The sequence below is a fragment of the Bufo bufo genome, assembly GCF_905171765.1.
Source record: "Bufo bufo chromosome 7 unlocalized genomic scaffold, aBufBuf1.1 SUPER_7_unloc_1, whole genome shotgun sequence".
Classification (NCBI taxonomy): Eukaryota; Metazoa; Chordata; class Amphibia; order Anura; family Bufonidae; genus Bufo; species Bufo bufo.
The window spans coordinates 76,443-99,572 of NW_024400003.1; the positions used below are offsets into that span (position 1 = coordinate 76,443).

The 23,130-nt window shown below is 47.0% G+C and overlaps 1 protein-coding gene across 1 annotated transcript in view; it reads right to left on the bottom strand.

Moving 5' to 3' along the window:
- LOC120982964 (integrin alpha-L-like) overlaps positions 1–23,130 on the bottom strand; it is a 102,862-nt gene that overhangs the window by 65,037 nt on the left and 14,695 nt on the right. The window contains exons 3-4 of the mRNA XM_040413063.1: positions 17,945–18,024; positions 11,255–11,319 (exon numbers count right to left, since the gene is read on the bottom strand). Of these exons, the coding sequence (XP_040268997.1) occupies positions 11,255–11,319; positions 17,945–18,024 (145 nt within the window). The remainder of the gene's footprint in view (positions 1–11,254; positions 11,320–17,944; positions 18,025–23,130) is intronic.

Consider the following 23,130-nt stretch of genomic DNA (forward strand, 5'->3'; position numbering starts at 1 on the left):
ATATAACCCCTAACAGGACATCCCCACCACCTGACAGCAATATAACCCCTAACCAGAACATCTCCACCACCTGACAGCAATATAACCCCTAACCAGAACATCTCCACCACCTGACAGCAATATAACCCCTAACCAGAACATCCCCACCACCTGAGAGCAATATAACCCCTAACAGGACATCCCCACCACCTGACAGCAATATAACCCCTAACCAGAACATCTCCACCACCTGACAGCAATATAACCCCTAACCAGAACATCTCCACCACCTGACAGCAATATAACCCCTAACCAGAACATCTCCACCACCTTGTAGCAATGTAACCCCTAACCAGAACATCCCCACCACCTGACAGCCATATAACCCCTAACAGGACATCCCCACCACCTGACAGCAATATAACCCCTAACCAGAACATCTCCACCACCTGACAGCCATATAACCCCTAACCAGAACATCCCCACCACCTGACAGCCATATAACCCCTAACCAGAACATCCCCACCACCTGAGAGCAATATAACCCCTAACAGAACATCCCCACCACCTGACAGCAATATAACCCCTAACAGAACATCCCCACCACCTGACAGCAATATAACCCCTAACAGAACATCCCCACCACCTGACAGCCATATAACCCCTAACAGGACATCACCACTACCTGACAGAAATATAACCCCTAACCAGAACATCCCCACCGCCTGACAGCCATATAACCCCTAACAGGACATCACCACTACCTGACAGCAATATAACCCCTAACCAGAACATCTCCACCACCTGAGAGCAATATAACCCCTAACCAGAACATCCCCACCACCAGACAGCCATATAACCCCTAACAGGACATCCCCACCACCTGACAGCCATATAACCCCTAACCAGAACATCTCCACCACCTGACAGCAATATAACCCCTAACAGGACATCCCCACCACCTGACAGCAATATAACCCCTAACCAGAACATCCCCACCGCCTGACAGCCATATAACCCCTAACCAGAACATCCCCACCACCTGACAGCCATATAACCCCTAACCAGAACATCCCCACCACCTGACAGCAATATAACCCCTAACCAGAACATCCCCACCACCTGAGAGCAATATAACCCCTAACCAGAACATCCCCACCACCTGAGAGCAATATAACCCCTAACCAGAACATCCCCACCACCTGACAGCCATATAACCCCTAACCAGAACATCTCCACCACCTGACAGCCATATAACCCCTAACAGGACATCACCACCACCTGACAGCCATATAACCCCTAACCAGAACATCTCCACCACCTGAGAGCAATATAACCCCTAACCAGAACATCACCACCACCTGACAGCCATATAACCCCTAACCAGAACATCCCCACCACCTGACAGCCATATAACCCCTAACAGGACATCCCCACCACCTGAGAGCAATATAACCCCTAACCAGAACATCTCCACCACCTGACAGCAATATAACCCCTAACAGGACATCCCCACCACCTGAGAGCAATATAACCCCTAACCAGAACATCTCCACCACCTGACAGCAATATAACCCCTAACCAGAACATCTCCACCACCTGAGAGCAATATAACCCCTAACCAGAACATCCCCACCACCTGACAGCAATATAACCCCTAACAGGACATCCCCACCACCTTGTAGCAATATAACCCCTAACCAGAACATCCCCACCACCTGACAGCAATATAACCCCTAACCAGAACATCTCCACCACCTGACAGCAATATAACCCCTAACCAGAACATCCCCACCACCTGACAGCCATATAACCCCTAACAGGACATCCCCACCACCTTGTAGCAATATAACCCCTAACCAGAACATCCCCACCACCTGACAGCAATATAACCCCTAACCAGAACATCTCCACCACCTGACAGCAATATAACCCCTAACCAGAACATCCCCACCACCTGACAGCAATATAACCCCTAACCAGAACATCTCCACCACCTGAGAGCAATATAACCCCTAACCAGAACATCTCCACCACCTGACAGCCATATAACCCCTAACCAGAACATCTTCACCACCTGACAGCAATACAACCCCTAACCAGGACATCCCCACCGCCTGACAGCCATATAACCCCTAACAGGACATCACCACCACCTGACAGCAATATAACCCCTAACAGAATATCCCCACCACCTGACAGCAATACAACCCCTAACCAGGACATCCCCACCGCCTGACAGCCATATAACCCCTAACAGGACATCACCACTACCTGACAGCAATATAACCCCTAACCAGAACATCTCCACCACCTTGTAGCAATATAACCCCTAACCAGAACATCTCCACCACCTGACAGCAATATAACCCCTAACCAGAACATCCCCACCACCTGACAGCAATATAACCCCTAACAGAACATCCCCACCACCTGACAGCCATATAACCCCTAACCAGAACATCCCCACCACCTGACAGCCATATAACCCCTAACCAGAACATCCCCACCACCTGACAGCAATATAACCCCTAACCAGAACATCTCCACCACCTTGTAGCAATATAACCTCTAACCAGAACATCTCCACCACCTGACAGCAATACAACCCCTAACCAGAACATCTCCACCACCTGACAGCCATATAACCCCTAACAGGACATCCCCACCACCTGACAGCAATATAACCCCTAACCAGAACATCTCCACCACCTGACAGCAATATAACCCCTAACAGAACATCCCCACCACCTGACAGCCATATAACCCCTAACAGGACATCACCACTACCTGACAGAAATATAACCCCTAACCAGAACATCCCCACCGCCTGACAGCCATATAACCCCTAACAGGACATCACCACTACCTGACAGCAATATAACCCCTAACCAGAACATCTCCACCACCTGAGAGCAATATAACCCCTAACCAGAACATCCCCACCACCTGACAGCCATATAACCCCTAACAGGACATCCCCACCACCTGACAGCCATATAACCCCTAACCAGAACATCTCCACCACCTGACAGCAATATAACCCCTAACAGGACATCCCCACCACCTGACAGCAATATAACCCCTAACCAGAACATCCCCACCGCCTGACAGCCATATAACCCCTAACCAGAACATCCCCACCACCTGACAGCCATATAACCCCTAACCAGAACATCCCCACCACCTGACAGCAATATAACCCCTAACCAGAACATCCCCACCACCTGAGAGCAATATAACCCCTAACCAGAACATCCCCACCACCTGAGAGCAATATAACCCCTAACCAGAACATCCCCACCACCTGACAGCCATATAACCCCTAACCAGAACATCTCCACCACCTGACAGCAATATAACCCCTAACAGGACATCACCACCACCTGACAGCCATATAACCCCTAACCAGAACATCTCCACCACCTGAGAGCAATATAACCCCTAACCAGAACATCACCACCACCTGACAGCCATATAACCCCTAACCAGAACATCCCCACCACCTGACAGCCATATAACCCCTAACAGGACATCCCCACCACCTGAGAGCAATATAACCCCTAACCAGAACATCTCCACCACCTGACAGCAATATAACCCCTAACAGGACATCCCCACCACCTGAGAGCAATATAACCCCTAACCAGAACATCTCCACCACCTGACAGCAATATAACCCCTAACAGGACATCCCCACCACCTGAGAGCAATATAACCCCTAACCAGAACATCTCCACCACCTGACAGCCATATAACCCCTAACCAGAACATCCCCACCACCTGACAGCCATATAACCCCTAACAGGACATCCCCACCACCTTGTAGCAATATAACCCCTAACCAGAACATCCCCACCACCTGACAGCAATATAACCCCTAACCAGAACATCTCCACCACCTGACAGCAATATAACCCCTAACCAGAACATCCCCACCACCTGACAGCAATATAACCCCTAACCAGAACATCTCCACCACCTGAGAGCAATATAACCCCTAACCAGAACATCTCCACCACCTGACAGCCATATAACCCCTAACCAGAACATCTTCACCACCTGACAGCAATACAACCCCTAACCAGGACATCCCCACCGCCTGACAGCCATATAACCCCTAACAGGACATCACCACTACCTGACAGCAATATAACCCCTAACAGAATATCCCCACCACCTGACAGCAATACAACCCCTAACCAGGACATCCCCACCGCCTGACAGCCATATAACCCCTAACAGGACATCACCACTACCTGACAGCAATATAACCCCTAACCAGAACATCTCCACCACCTTGTAGCAATATAACCCCTAACCAGAACATCTCCACCACCTGACAGCAATATAACCCCTAACCAGAACATCCCCACCACCTGACAGCAATATAACCCCTAACAGAACATCCCCACCACCTGACAGCCATATAACCCCTAACCAGAACATCCCCACCACCTGACAGCCATATAACCCCTAACCAGAACATCCCCACCACCTGACAGCAATATAACCCCTAACCAGAACATCTCCACCACCTTGTAGCAATATAACCTCTAACCAGAACATCTCCACCACCTGACAGCAATACAACCCCTAACCAGAACATCTCCACCACCTGACAGCCATATAACCCCTAACAGGACATCCCCACCACCTGACAGCAATATAACCCCTAACCAGAACATCTCCACCACCTGACAGCAATATAACCCCTAACCAGAACATCCCCACCACCTGACAGCAATATAACCCCTAACAGAACATCCCCACCACCTGACAGCCATATAACCCCTAACAGGACATCACCACTACCTGACAGAAATATAACCCCTAACCAGAACATCCCCACCGCCTGACAGCCATATAATCCCTAACAGGACATCACCACTACCTGACAGCAATATAACCCCTAACCAGAACATCTCCACCACCTGAGAGCAATATAACCCCTAACCAGAACATCCCCACCACCTGACAGCCATATAACCCCTAACAGGACATCCCCACCACCTGACAGCCATATAACCCCTAACCAGAACATCTCCACCACCTGACAGCAATATAACCCCTAACAGGACATCCCCACCACCTGACAGCAATATAACCCCTAACCAGAACATCCCCACCGCCTGACAGCCATATAACCCCTAACCAGAACATCCCCACCACCTGACAGCCATATAACCCCTAACCAGAACATCCCCACCACCTGACAGCAATATAACCCCTAACCAGAACATCCCCACCACCTGAGAGCAATATAACCCCTAACCAGAACATCCCCACCACCTGAGAGCAATATAACCCCTAACCAGAACATCCCCACCACCTGACAGCCATATAACCCCTAACCAGAACATCTCCACCACCTGACAGCCATATAACCCCTAACAGGACATCACCACCACCTGACAGCCATATAACCCCTAACCAGAACATCTCCACCACCTGAGAGCAATATAACCCCTAACCAGAACATCCCCACCACCTGACAGCCATATAACCCCTAACCAGAACATCCCCACCACCTGACAGCCATATAACCCCTAACAGGACATCCCCACCACCTGAGAGCAATATAACCCCTAACCAGAACATCTCCACCACCTGACAGCAATATAACCCCTAACAGGACATCCCCACCACCTGAGAGCAATATAACCCCTAACCAGAACATCTCCACCACCTGACAGCAATATAACCCCTAACAGGACATCCCCACCACCTGAGAGCAATATAACCCCTAACCAGAACATCCCCACCACCTGACAGCCATATAACCCCTAACCAGAACATCCCCACCACCTGACAGCCATATAACCCCTAACAGGACATCCCCACCACCTTGTAGCAATATAACCCCTAACCAGAACATCCCCACCACCTGACAGCAATATAACCCCTAACCAGAACATCTCCACCACCTGACAGCAATATAACCCCTAACCAGAACATCCCCACCACCTGACAGCAATATAACCCCTAACCAGAACATCTCCACCACCTGAGAGCAATATAACCCCTAACCAGAACATCTCCACCACCTGACAGCCATATAACCCCTAACCAGAACATCTCCACCACCTGACAGCCATATAACCCCTAACAGGACATCCCCACCGCCTGACAGCCATATAACCCCTAACAGGACATCACCACTACCTGACAGCAATATAACCCCTAACAGAACATCCCCACCACCTGACAGCAATACAACCCCTAACCAGGACATCCCCACCGCCTGACAGCCATATAACCCCTAACAGGACATCACCACTACCTGACAGCAATATAACCCCTAACCAGAACATCCCCACCACCTGACAGCAATATAACCCCTAACCAGAACATCTCCACCACCTTGTAGCAATATAACCCCTAACCAGAACATCTCCACCACCTGACAGCAATATAACCCCTAACCAGAACATCCCCACCACCTGACAGCAATATAACCCCTAACAGAACATCCCCACCACCTGACAGCCATATAACCCCTAACCAGAACATCTCCACCACCTGACAGCCATATAACCCCTAACAGGACATCACCACTACCTGACAGAAATATAACCCCTAACAGAACATCACCACCACCTGACAGCCATATAACCCCTAACAGGACATCACCACTACCTGACAGAAATATAACCCCTAACCAGAACATCCCCACCACCTGAGAGCAATATAACCCCTAACAGGACATCCCCACCACCTGAGAGCAATATAACCCCTAACAGAACATCCCCACCACCTGACAGCAATATAACCCCTAACCAGAACATCCCCACCACCTGACAGCAATATAACCCCTAACCAGAACATCCCCACCACCTGAGAGCAATATACCCCCAACCAGAACATCCCCACCACCTGACAGCAATATAACCCCTAACCAGAACATCCCCACCACCTGACAGCAATATAACCCCTCCTAGCCAGAACATCTCCACCACCTGACAGCAATATAACCCCTAACCAGAACATCACCACTACCTGACAGCAATATAACCCCTAACCAGAACATCCCCACCGCCTGACAGCCATATAACCCCTAACCAGAACATCCCCACCACCTGACAGCAATATAACCCCTAACCAGAACATCCCCACCACCTGACAGCAATATAACCCCTAACCAGAACATCTCCACCACCTGACAGCAATATAACCCCTAACCAGAACATCCCCACCACCTGACAGCAATATAACCCCTAACCAGAACATCCCCACCACCTGAGAGCAATATAACCCCTAACCAGAACATCCCCACCACCTGACAGCAATATAACCCCTAACCAGAACATCCCCACCACCTGACAGCAATATAACCCCTAACCAGAACATCCCCACCACCTGACAGCAATATAACCCCTAACCAGAACATCTCCACCACCTGACAGCCATATAACCCCTAACCAGAACATCCCCACCACCTGACAGCCATATAACCCCTAACCAGAACATCCCCACCACCTGACAGCAATATAACCCCTAACCAGAACATCTCCACCACCTGACAGCAACATAACCCCTAACCAGAACATCTCCACCACCTGACAGCAATATAACCCCTAACCAGAACATCCCCACCACCTGACAGCAATATAACCCCTAACCAGAACATCTCCACCACCTGAGAGCAATATAACCCCTAACCAGAACATCTCCACCACCTGACAGCCATATAACCCCTAACCAGAACATCTTCACCACCTGACAGCAATACAACCCCTAACCAGGACATCCCCACCGCCTGACAGCCATATAACCCCTAACAGGACATCACCACTACCTGACAGCAATATAACCCCTAACAGAACATCCCCACCACCTGACAGCAATACAACCCCTAACCAGGACATCCCCACCGCCTGACAGCCATATAACCCCTAACAGGACATCACCACTACCTGACAGCAATATAACCCCTAACCAGAACATCCCCACCACCTGACAGCAATATAACCCCTAACCAGAACATCTCCACCACCTTGTAGCAATATAACCCCTAACCAGAACATCTCCACCACCTGACAGCAATATAACCCCTAACCAGAACATCCCCACCACCTGACAGCAATATAACCCCTAACAGAACATCCCCACCACCTGACAGCCATATAACCCCTAACCAGAACATCCCCACCACCTGACAGCCATATAACCCCTAACAGGACATCACCACTACCTGACAGAAATATAACCCCTAACAGAACATCACCACCACCTGACAGCCATATAACCCCTAACAGGACATCACCACTACCTGACAGAAATATAACCCCTAACCAGAACACCCCACCACCTGAGAGCAATATAACCCCTAACAGGACATCCCCACCACCTGAGAGCAATATAACCCCTAACAGAACATCCCCACCACCTGACAGCAATATAACCCCTAACCAGAACATCCCCACCACCTGACAGCAATATAACCCCTAACCAGAACATCCCCACCACCTGAGAGCAATATAACCCCTAACCAGAACATCCCCACCACCTGACAGCAATATAACCCCTAACCAGAACATCCCCACCACCTGACAGCAATATAACCCCTCCTAGCCAGAACATCTCCACCACCTGACAGCAATATAACCCCTAACCAGAACATCACCACTACCTGACAGCAATATAACCCCTAACCAGAACATCCCCACCGCCTGACAGCCATATAACCCCTAACCAGAACATCCCCACCACCTGACAGCAATATAACCCCTAACCAGAACATCCCCACCACCTGACAGCAATATAACCCCTAACCAGAACATCTCCACCACCTGACAGCAATATAACCCCTAACCAGAACATCCCCACCACCTGACAGCAATATAACCCCTAACCAGAACATCCCCACCACCTGAGAGCAATATAACCCCTAACCAGAACATCCCCACCACCTGACAGCAATATAACCCCTAACCAGAACATCCCCACCACCTGACAGCAATATAACCCCTAACCAGAACATCCCCACCACCTGACAGCAATATAACCCCTAACCAGAACATCTCCACCACCTGACAGCCATATAACCCCTAACCAGAACATCACCACCACCTGACAGCCATATAACCCCTAACCAGAACATCCCCACCACCTGACAGCAATATAACCCCTAACCAGAACATCTCCACCACCTGACAGCAACATAACCCCTAACCAGAACATCTCCACCACCTGACAGCCATATAACCCCTAACAGGACATCACCACTACCTGACAGCAATATAACCCCTAACCAGAACATCCCCACCGCCTGACAGCAATATAACCCCTAACCAGAACATCCCCACCACCTGACAGCCATATAACCCCTAACCAGAACATCCCCACCGCCTGACAGCAATATAACCCCTAACCAGAACATCCCCACCACCTGACAGCAATATAACCCCTAACCAGAACATCCCCACCGCCTGACAGCCATATAACCCCTAACAGGACATCCCCACCACCTGACAGCAATATAACCCCTAACCAGAACATCCCCACCACCTGACAGCAATATAACCCCTAACCAGAACATCTCCACCACCTGACAGCAATATAACCCCTAACCAGAACATCCCCACCACCTGACAGCCATATAACCCCTAACAGGACATCACCACCACCTGACAGCAATATAACCCCTAACAGAACATCCCCACCACCTGACAGCAATATAACCCCTAACCAGAACATCCCCACCACCTGACAGCCATATAACCCCTAACCAGAACATCTCCACCACCTGAGAGCAATATAACCCCTAACCAGAACATCCCCACCACCTGACAGCAATATAACCCCTAACCAGAACATCCCCACCACCTGACAGCCATATAACCCCTAACCAGAACATCTCCACCACCTGAGAGCAATATAACCCCTAACCAGAACATCTCCACCACCTGACAGCAATACAACCCCTAACCAGAACATCCCCACCACCTGACAGCAATATAACCCCTAACCAGAACATCTCCACCACCTGACAGCAATATAACCCCTAACCAGAACATCTCCACCACCTGACAGCAATATAACCCCTAACCAGAACATCCCCACCACCTGAGAGCAATATAACCCCTAACAGGACATCCCCACCACCTGACAGCAATATAACCCCTAACCAGAACATCTCCACCACCTGACAGCCATATAACCCCTAACAGGACATCACCACCACCTGACAGCAATATAACCCCTAACCAGAACATCTCCACCACCTGACAGCAATATAACCCCTAACCAGAACATCCCCACCACCTGACAGCCATATAACCCCTAACCAGAACATCTCCACCACCTGACAGCCATATAACCCCTAACCAGAACATCTCCACCACCTGACAGCAATATAACCCCTAACCAGAACATCTCCACCACCTGAGAGCAATATAACCCCTAACAGGACATCCCCACCACCTGACAGCCATATAACCCCTAACCAGAACATCTCCACCACCTTGTAGCAATGTAGCTCTAAACCAGAATGCACTTATGCTGTAGGTATTGGGGGTCATTTACTAAGACCGGCACCTTCAGTAGTCTGTATGCCAGGTGGAAAAACTACTCCAGCCTGCTTAGAGACATCCTTAAGCATCTTGTGTTCTGAGGCTATACCTCTTATATTGTATGGGCTGAAACATTGCCAGGGAATAAACGGGTTATCACCTTTTACCACATTTGGAGTGCTGCCTATTTTTGGGATATACTACACTTAAGGAAAGGCTGTCCACCTTTCCACAGGATTTGCACCCGAACTTTTTCTTTCACTGTGCTACTGTTACTCTTTGGTATGTATATATATATATATATATTTTAATTTTTTTTTATTTTGTGGCCCTCTTTAATGGTCGCCTCCTGCACTGTACCCTCAGAAGTCGTGAGAGCTTGATGCAGGTCCTAGGACGATATTTTGGCTTTTTAGGGAAGTCTTCAATCACCTTATGTTCTTTGGCACCTTGCACCCTTATGTATATGTAATGTGTGGCCCTCTCTCTAATGTATGAGTCGTGCACTTCAGTCACGTCAGTAGTGGTGTCAGCTTCCAGAAGGTCCTTGGATTATGTTGGGGCTTCCTGCTGATCATGCAGTAATGGCTCTTTATCTTCTGTGTGTCTGAGGAGCAGATCCTGAGATATCAAGAGATGGGATACATAACAACGGGTTCCCATCTTGTAAATCTCAACAACAAAGGAAGAATCAAATGTATTGTCTGTGCATGCCGGAGATGGACCTATACCATCACTACTGGAAAAGTGGTCACACGTACAAGACAACGGTTGGACATAGGATCCACTTCCAGAGTCAGCCCAAGGTGAGAGGTGCTGTCTATATCTACAATATAAAGAGAAAGGGCATCATGAGAGGCTTTCTGGTAGTATAACAACACAACTCTACACCTATATATCCATCACCTGTATAAACCATTATGCACTCATATCTATCACCCATATCCACGATACCCTCATATATCCACTACTATCCATCACCCATATACTCTACTATAGCCTCATATATCCATCACCCATATACTCTACTATAGCCTCATATATCCATCACCCATATACTACTATACCCTCATATATCCATCACCCATATACTACTATACCCTCATATACTCTACTATACCCTCATATATCCATCACTCATATATACTACTATACCCTCATATATCCATCACTCACATATACTACTATACCCTCATATATCCATCACCCATATACACTACTATACCCCCATATATCAATCACCAATATACATTACTATACTTTCATATATCCATCACTCATATACACTACTATATCCTCATATATACATCACTCATATATACTACTATACCCTCATATCCACTACTATCCATCACCCATATACTCTACTACAGCCTCATACATCCATCACTCATATACACTACTATACTTTCATATATCCATCATCTATATACACTGCTATACACTCACATATACATCACCCATATCCATGATACCATCATATTCATCACCCATAAACACTATATACTCACATATCTATTATCTATATAAACTAATATACACTCATATAGATCACCAATATCCACGAAACCATCATATATCCATCACTCATATATACTACTATACCCTCATATATCCACTCATATACACTACTATACCCTCATTATCCACTCATATACACTACTATACCCTCATATCCATCACTCATATATACTACTATACCCTCATATATCTGTCACCCATATACACTACTATACCCTCAAATATCCACTATCTATATACTCTACTATACCCTCATATATCCATCACTCATATACACTACTATACCCTCATATATCCATCACCTATACACTCTACTATACCCTCATATCTACTCATATACTGTACACTACTATACCCTCATATATCCGTCACCCATATACAATACCCTCATATATCCATCACCCATATACACTACTATACCCTCATATATCCACTCATATACACTACTATACACTCATATATCCATCATCTATATACTCTACTATACTCTCATATATCCATTACCCATATACACTACTAAACCCTCATATCCATCACTATACCCTCATATATCCAATCACCCATATCCACTACTATACCCCCATATATCCATCACCCATATACACTACTATACCCTCATATATCCATCACCCATATACACTACTATACCCTCATATATCCATCACCCATATACACTACTATACCCTCATATATCCATCACCCATATACACTACTATACTCTCATATATCCATCACCCATATACACTACTATACCCTCATATATCCATCACCCATATACACTACTATACCCTCATATATCCATCACCCATATACACTACTATACCCTCATATATCCATCACCCATATACACTACTATACCCTCATATATCCATCACCCATATACACTACTATACCCCCATATATCCATCACCCATATACACTACTATACCCTCATATATCCATCACCCATATACACTACTATACCCTCATATATCCATCACCCATATACACTACTATACCCTCATATATCCATCACCCATATACACTACTATACCCTCATATATCCATCACCCATATACACTACTATACCCTCATATACTCTACTATACCCTCATATATCCAATCACCCATATACACTACTATACCCCCATATATCCATCACCCATATCCACTACTATACCCCCATATATCCATCACCCATATACACTACTATACCCTCATATATCCATCACCCATATACACTACTATACCCTCATATATCCACTCATATACACTACTATACACTCATATATCAATCATCTATATACTCTACTATACTCTCATATATCCATCACCCATATACACTACTATACCCCCATATATCCATCACCCATATACACTACTATACCCTCATATATCCAATCACCCATATCCACTACTATACCCCCATATATCCATCACCCATATACACTACTATACCCTCATATATCCATCACCCATATACACTACTATACCCTCATATATCCACTCATATACACTACTATACACTCATATATCAATCATCTATATACTCTACTATACTCTCATATATCCATTACCCATATACACTACTAAACCCTCATATCCATCACTATACCCTCATATATCCAATCACCCATATCCACTACTATACCCCCATATATCCATCACCCATATACACTACTATACCCTCATATATCCATCACCCATATACACTACTATACCCTCATATATCCATCACTCATATACTTTACTATACCCTCATATATCCATCACCCATATACACTACTATACCCTCATATATCCATCACCCATATACACTACTATACCCTCATATATCCATCACCCATATCCACTACTATACCCCCATATATCCATCACCCATATACACTACTATACCCTCATATATCCATCACCCATATACACTACTATACCCTCATATGTCCATCACCCATATCCACTACTATACCCTCATATATCCATCACCCATATACACTACTATACCCTCATATATCCATCACCCATATACACTACTATACCCTCATATATCCATCACCCATATACACTACTATACCCTCATATATCCATCACCCATATACACTACTATACCCTCATATATCCATCACCCATATACACTACTATACCCTCATATATCCATCACCCATATACACTACTATACCCTCATATATCCATCACCCATATCCACTACTATACCCCCATATATCCATCACCCATATACACTACTATACCCTCATATATCCATCACCCATATACACTACTATACCCTCATATATCCATCACCCATATACACTACTATACCCTCATATATCCATCACCCATATCCACTACTACACTGCGTGCAGAATTATTAGGCAAATGAGTATTTTGACCACATCATCCTCTTTATGCATGTTGTCTTACTCCAAGCTGTATAGGCTCGAAAGCCTACTACCAATTAAGCATATTAGGTGATGTGCATCTCTGTAATGAGAAGGGGTGTGGTCTAATGACATCAACACCCTATATTAGGTGTGCATAATTATTAGGCAACTTCCTTTCCTTTGGCAAAATGGGTCAAAAGAAGGACTTGACAGGCTCAGAAAAGTCAAAAATAGTGAGATATCTTGCAGAGGGATGCAGCACTCTTAAAATTGCAAAGCTTCTGAAGCGTGATCATCGAACAATCAAGCGTTTCATTCAAAATAGTCAACAGGGTCGCAAGAAGCGTGTGGAAAAACCAAGGCGCAAAATAACTGCCCATGAACTGAGAAAAGTCAAGCGTGCAGCTGCCAAGATACCACTTGCCACCAGTTTGGCCATATTTCAGAGCTGCAACATCACTGGAGTGCCCAAAAGCACAAGGTGTGCAATACTCAGAGACATGGCCAAGGTAAGAAAGGCTGAAAGACGACCACCACTGAACAAGACACACAAGCTGAAACGTCAAGACTGGGCCAAGAAATATCTCAAGACTGATTTTTCTAAGGTTTTATGGACTGATGAAATGAGAGTGAGTCTTGATGGGCCAGATGGATGGGCCCGTGGCTGGATTGGTAAAGGGCAGAGAGCTCCAGTCCGACTCAGACGCCAGCAAGGTGGAGGTGGAGTACTGGTTTGGGCTGGTATCATCAAGGATGAGCTTGTGGCGCCTTTTCGGGTTGAGGATGGAGTCAAGCTCAACTCCCAGTCCTACTGCCAGTTTCTGGAAGACACCTTCTTCAAGCAGTGGTACAAGAAGAAGTCTGCATCCTTCAAGAAAAACATGATTTTCATGCAGGACAATGCTCCATCACACGCGTCCAAGTACTCCACAGCGTGGCTGGCAAGAAAGGGTATAAAAGAAGAAAATCTAATGACATGGCCTCCTTGTTCACCTGATCTGAACCCCATTGAGAACCTGTGGTCCATCATCAAATGTGAGATTTACAAGGAGGGAAAACAGTACACCTCTCTGAACAGTGTCTGGGAGGCTGTGGTTGCTGCTGCACGCAATAAATAATTGAAATGGGTATATATTTTTTTGTTAAGTTGCCTAATAATTATGCACAGTAATAGTCACCTGCACACACAGATATCCCCCTAAAATAGCTAAAACTAAAAGCAAACTAAAAACTACTTCCAAAAATATTCAGCTTTGATATTAATGAGTTTTTTGGGTTCATTGAGAACATAGTTGTTGTTCAATAATAAAATTAATCCTCAAAAATACAACTTGCCTAATAATTCTGCACTCCCTGTATACCCTCATATATCCATCACCCATATTCACTACTATACCCTCATACAGTCCTGATCAAAAGTTTAAGACCACTTGATAAATGGCAGACAATCCTATGTATCATGGCTGGATCTTCACAAGGTTCCAAGTGGAGCTTCAACATGCAACAAGAAGAAATGGGAGTGAGACAGAACATTTTTTGAGCATTCAATTTAATGAAAACAACGAATAAACTGAAACAGGCTGTTTTTCAGCTGATCAAAAGTTGAGGACCACACCTCCAAAAAAACTAAACCCCCCCCCCCCAAAACAGAAATCCAACCTCCAAACATGAGCTCAGTAATGAGTAGCTCCGCCGTTATTGTTTCGGCATGCTTGATGCAAGCGTTTCCATGAGGTGATCTGGAACATTTCTCCAAGTGGTGAAGACGGCCGCACGAAGGCCATCTACTGTCTGGAACTGTTGTCCATTTTTGTAAACGTCCCTTGCCATCCATTCCCAAAGGTTCTCAATTGGATTTAGATCAGGGGAACACGCAGGATGGGCCAAAAGAGTGATGTCATTCTCCTGGAAGAAGTCCCTTGTCCTGCGGGCATTGTGTACTGTAGCATTGTCCTGTTACCACACAGACGAGGGCCCTCAGTCATGAGGAAGGCTCTCTGCAACATCTGGACATAGCCAGCGGCCGTTTGACGCCCCTGCACTTCCTGAAGCTCCATTGTTCCACTGAAGGAAAAAGCCCCCCAGACCATTATGGCGCCCCCTCCACTGTGGCCCGTAGAAAACATCTCAGGTGGGATCTGCTTGTCAGGCCAGTAACGTTGGAAACCATCAGGACCATCAAGGTTACATTGTTTCTCATCCGAGAATAAAACTTTCCTCCACCTTTGAATGTCCCATGTTTGGTGCTCTCTTGCAAAGTCCAAACGAGCAGTTCTGTGGCGTTGAAGGAGACGAGGTCTTTGAAGACGTTTTTTGTTTTTGAGGCCCTTCAGTCTCAGATGCCGTCTGGTGGTTATGGGGCTGCAGTCAGCACCAGTAAGGGCCTTAATTTGGGTCGAGGATCGTCCAGTGTCTTGACGGACAGCCAATTGGATCCTCCGGTTCAGTGCTGGTGACATTTTTTGGGGTCTTCCACTTGACTTTTTTGTTCCATAACCCTCAGGATCATTTAAGAAATTCCAGATGACTGTCTTCCTGCGTCCCACCTCAGCAGCGATGGCGGCTGTGAGAGACCCTGCTTATGCAGTTCAACAACCCGACCACCTTCGAAAAGGGAGAGTTTTTTTGCCTTTGCCATCACAACGTGCGACTACCTGACAGAAGATGACAATGAATCCACATCTTTGCACCGATTTGGCCTTTTAAAAGGCAGGTGGTCCTAAAATGTGGATCAGCTGAAAAACAGCCTGTTTCAGTTTATTCGTTGTTTTCATTAAATTGAATGCTCAAAAAATGTTCTGTCTCCTCTCATTTCTTCTTGTTGCATGTTGAAGCTCCACTTGGAACCTTGTGAAGATCCAGCCATGATACATAGGATTGTCTGCCATTTATCAAGTGGTCTTAAACTTTTGATCAGGACTGTATATCCATCACCCATATACACTACTATACCCTCATATATCCATCACCCATATACACTACTATACTCTCATATATCCATCACCCATATACACTACTATACCCTCATATATCCATCACCCATATACACTACTATACCCTCATATATCCATCACCCATATACACTACTATACCCTCATATATCCATCACCCATATACACTACTATACCCTCATATATCCATCACCCATATACACTACTATACCCTCATATATCCATCACCCATATACACTACTATACCCTCATATATCCATCACCCATATACACTACTATACCCTCATATATCCATCACCCATATACACTACTATACCCTCATATATCCATCACCCATATACACTACTATACCCTCATATATCCATCACCCATATACACTACTATACCCTCATATATCCATCACCCATATACACTACTATACCCTCATATATCCATCACCCATATACACTACTATACCCTCATATATCCATCACCCATATACACTACTATACCCTCATATATCCATCACCCATATACACTACTCTCATATATGACCACCCATATACACTGCTTTACATTGAAGCACACCCCACTTTTACTGCATGCACACACAAGTACACCTCCGCCGCACATAACCACTTACCTGGCAGTGTGATGTTGACACAGTTATTCCTAATGTCACAGGCACACAGAATGTTGGATCCTGGATCTCCAATAAGCAATCTGGAAAGAGTGGACTTAAGTGAGAATGGAACAAAACTGAGAGAAGGAAACTGCTGCTCTGTGTTAAGCCACAGGTCCGAACTGAGCCCCATTGAGTGCTGGAGGGTTGTTCATCAAGGTCCTCTTCCATGTGTCAGTCCCCAAACACCTTGTGACATGGTGCTATATTAAAAAGGAACTATTGCTTCAAAAAGCTAAAAAAGTGCTGAAAACCCCACAGATCACTGAAACAAAGAGGAAGACTGTGCCAAGCACTTTGTTCTCCTCTCCTCATATGTTGCAGGTTGTGAGATCAGAGAAAGACAAATATAATGCTAAGCAGCGCCTACTTCTCTGAGAAGAGGTGGACAATGTATTCACTGACAGGAGGATGGAGCAGAACAGGCGGACAATGTATCCACTGACAGGAGGATGGAGGAGAACAGGCGGACAATGTATCCACTGACAGGAGGATGGAGGAGAACAGGCGGACAATGTATTCACTGACAGGAGGATGGGGGAGAACAGGCGGACAATGTATTCACTGACAGGAGGATGGGGGAGAACAGGCGGACAATGTATTCACTGACAGGAGGATGGGGGAGAACAGGCGGACAATGTATCCACTGACAGGAGGATAGAGGAGAACAGGCAGACAATGTATCCACTGACAGGAGGATAGAGGAGAACAGGCGGACAATGTATCCACTGACAGGGGGATGGAGGAGAACAGGCGGACAATGTATCCACTGACAGGAGGATGGAGGAGAACAGGCGGACAATGTATCCACTGACAGGAGGATGGGGGAGAACAGGCAGACAATGTATTCACTGACAGGAGGATGGAGGAGAACAGGCAGACAATGTATCCACTGACAGGAGGATGGAGGAGAACAGGCGGACAATGTATCCACTGACAGGAGGATGGAGGAGAACAGGCGGACAATGTATTCACTGACAGGAGGATGGAGGAGAACAGGCGGACAATGTATTCACTGACAGGAGGATGGGGGAGAACAGGCGGACAATGTATCCACTGACAGGAGGATAGAGGAGAACAGGCAGACAATGTATCCACTGACAGGAGGATAGAGGAGAACAGGCGGACAATGTATCCACTGACAGGGGGATGGAGGAGAACAGGCGGACAATGTATCCACTGACAGGAGGATAGAGGAGAACAGGCAGACAATGTATCCACTGACAGGAGGATAGAGGAGAACAGGCGGACAATGTATCCACTGACAGGGGGATGGGGGAGAACAGGCAGACAATGTATTCACTGACAGGGGGATGGGGGAGAACAGGCGGACAATGTATTCACTGACAGGGGGATGGGGGAGAACAGGCAGACAATGCATTCACTGACAGGGGGATGGGGGAGAACAGGCGGACAATGTATTCACTGACAGGGGGATGGGGGAGAACAGGCGGACAATGTATTCACTGACAGGGGGATGGGGGAGAACAGGCGGACAATGTATCCACTGACAGGGGGATGGAGGAGAACAGGCAGACAATGTATCCACTGACAGGGGGATGGGGGAGAACAGGCAGACAATGTATCCACTGACAGGAGGATGGAGGAGAACAGGCAGACAATGTATCCACTGACAGGAGGATAGAGGAGAACAGGCGGACAATGTATCCACTGACAGGAGGATAGAGGAGAACAGGCGGACAATGCATTCACTGACAGGAGGATAGAGGAGAACAGGCAGACAATGTATTCACTGACAGGAGGATGGAGGAGAACAGGCGGACAATGTATTCACTGACAGGAGGATAGAGGAGAACAGGCAGACAATGTATCCACTGACAGGGGGATGGAGGAGAACAGGCGGACAATGTATTCACTGACAGGAGGATGGGGGAGAACAGGCGGACAATGTATCCACTGACAGGGGGATGGGGGAGAACAGGCAGACAATGTATTCACTGACAGGAGGATGGAGGGGAACAGGCGGACAATGTATCCACTGACAGGGGGATGGGGGAGAACAGGCAGACACTGTATTCACTGACAGGAGGATGGAGGAGAACAGGCAGACAATGTATCCACTGACAGGAGGATAGAGGAGAACAGGCAGACAATGTATCCACTGACAGGAGGATGGAGGAGAACAGGCGGACAATGTATTCACTGACAGGAGGATGGAGGAGAACAGGCGGACAATGTATTCACTGACAGGGGGATGGAGGAGAACAGGCGGACAATGTATCCACTGACAGGGGGATGGAGGAGAACAGGCAGACAATGTATCCACTGACAGGAGGATAGAGGAGAACAGGCGGACAATGTATCCACTGACAGGAGGATGGAGGAGAACAGGCGGACAATGTATCCACTGACAGGGGGATGGAGGAGAACAGGCGGACAATGTATTCACTGACAGGAGGATGGAGGAGAACAGGCGGACAATGTATCCACTGACAGGGGGATGGGGGAGAACAGGCAGACAATGTATTCACTGACAGGAGGATGGAGGGGAACAGGCAGACAATGTATCCACTGACAGGAGGATGGAGGAGAACAGGCGGACAATGTATCCACTGACAGGAGGATGGAGGAGAACAGGCGGACAATGTATTCACTGACAGGAGGATGGAGGAGAACAGGTGGACAATGTATTCACTGACAGGAGGATGGAGGGAAACAGGCGGACAATGTATCCACTGACAGGGGGATAAAGGAGAACAGGCGGACAATGTATTCACTGACAGGAGGATGGAGGAGAACAGGCGGACAATGTATTCACTGACAGGAGGATGGGGGAGAACAGGCGGACAATGTATCCACTGACAGGAGGATGGAGGAGAACAGGCGGACAATGTATTCACTGACAGGAGGATGGAGGAGAACAGGTGGACAATGTATTCACTGACAGGAGGATGGAGGGAAACAGGCGGACAATGTATCCACTGACAGGGGGATGGAGGAGAACAGGCGGACAATGTATTCACTGACAGGAGGATGGAGGAGAACAGGCGGACAATGTATTCACTGACAGGAGGATGGGGGAGAACAGGCGGACAATGTATCCACTGACAGGGGGATGGGGGAGAACAGGCAGACAATGTATTCACTGACAGGAGGATGGAGGGGAACAGGCAGACAATGTATCCACTGAAAGGAGGATGGAGGAGAACAGGCGGACAATGTATTCACTGACTTGAGTGTCACTGCACACAGGTCACATTCGTCTGAGGCCTCTTTCACACGGGCGAGTTTTCCGCACGGGTGCAATGCGTGAAGTGAACGCATTGCACCCGCACTGAATCCGGACCCATTCATTTATATGGGGCTGTGCACATGAGCGGTGATTTTCACACATCACTTGTGCGTTGCGTGAAAATCGCAGAATGCTCTATATTGTGCGTTTTTCACGCAACGCAGGCCCCATAGAAGTGAATGGGGCTGCGTAAAAAACGCAAGCATCCGCAAGCAAGTGCGGATGTGGTGAGATTTTCACGCATGGTTGCTAGGAGATAATCATGGTGATGGATCATGTGGAGGACACCTGACCATATAGGGAGGGTGTACAGGGACTGGGGGTCCCCCTTCCCCCGATTCCCTATCCTTGTTCTAGGGCCCCATTTGATTTTGGCCAGGATTTGGTGCTTTGGGGGTTAATGATGTCATCCTGCAGTGCAGGAAGGGGCGTGCGGCATGGTGCCCCTTTATAAGGCCCTGTGTCTCCTCCTTCTTCCTCTTTGGCAGAAGCGCTGGTGTCCCTCCCTCCCTCCCTTATAGGTTATTTTTGAGGTTTTTTTTTGGTTATGGAGGTTTTTTGTGAATTCTGGGCTGATGGCTCGTGTTTCATTGTGGCATCCTACTAAGTCACAGCTGGCGGCAGGTAAAGAGGAATAGGGTACTGAGCAGGTGAACTGGCGTAATCTGCCCGCTGGGAGTCCAGCGGCCGGCGGATCGCACGGGCTCAGTTATGTGTTATGCCGTTAAAAGAATTAGCTGTGGCCGACTACCACCCAACAAAATCGTTAAATAAAGGTTATAAACTTGACTTGGTTGTCAGTGTCATTTGTGGCGGGTTGACATGGCGGGGCCAGGGTGTAGATGGTTCCCCTTCCCCTTCTCCTTTCCCGAGAGTGACTACCAACAGTCTGAGGAGCGCAGTGACGTCAACAAAGGTCCTTTTTCTCCAGGTTATCAAAGAAGACAGAAGAGAAGCCGGGCTGCGTGAACAAGTGGATGAGGGGAGTTAAAAAATTTTGTTTTGTTTTTTAACCCCTCCATCCCTATTGTACTTTGCATTCTGTATTAAGAATGCTATTATTTTCCCTTATAACCATGTTATAAGGGAAACCATGTTATAAGGGAAAATAATAAAATCTACACAACACTTAACCCAAACCCGAACTTCTGTGAAGAAGTCTGGGTTCGGGTTTGGGTACCAAACATGCCAATTTTTCTCACGCGCGTGCAAAACGGATTAAAACGCTTTGCACTCGTGGGGATAAAAAAAACAAAGAAAAAACACACATTTTCCAGCAACGCACCAGCATCTTTTCCCGCACGTCACCCGCAACGCCCGTGTGAAAGAGGCCAAAGGCTTGTCTTCTGTAAAAGTATTACCGGATTTTTAACCCTATAAGATGCAGTCGTCCCCCCCCCAAAAGTGGGGGGGAAATAGCAGTGCGTCTTATGGGGCGAATGCTGCGGCCGTCGGGTGTATCGGCTGAGAGGGAGGAGGGGACGTGGGCCGGCATCTGGTTCGGTGCAGTCACTGTATTCTACTACACCGGGCCCCGCTCACTGTAGTATATTCATATCTAACTTCTGGGTATTGTTAAACTATTCAAATCATCTGAAATCCAGCGTTGTACTACTTACTACTAACTTCATCGCAGTCAGGAGGCCGGGCGGGCGCTCGCAGCGTAGCTCACTACATTATGCACCTGCGCCACCTGCTTCATTCATAAAGTGGGCAGAGCAGGCGCGTGCCGTAGTGAGCTACGCTGCGAGCGCCCGCCCGGCCTCCTGCCTGCGATGAAGTTAGTAGTAAGTAGTACAACGCTGGATTTCAGATGATTTGAATAGTTTAACAATACCCAGAAGTTAGATATGAATATACTACAGTGAGCGGGGCCCGGTGTAGTAGAATACAG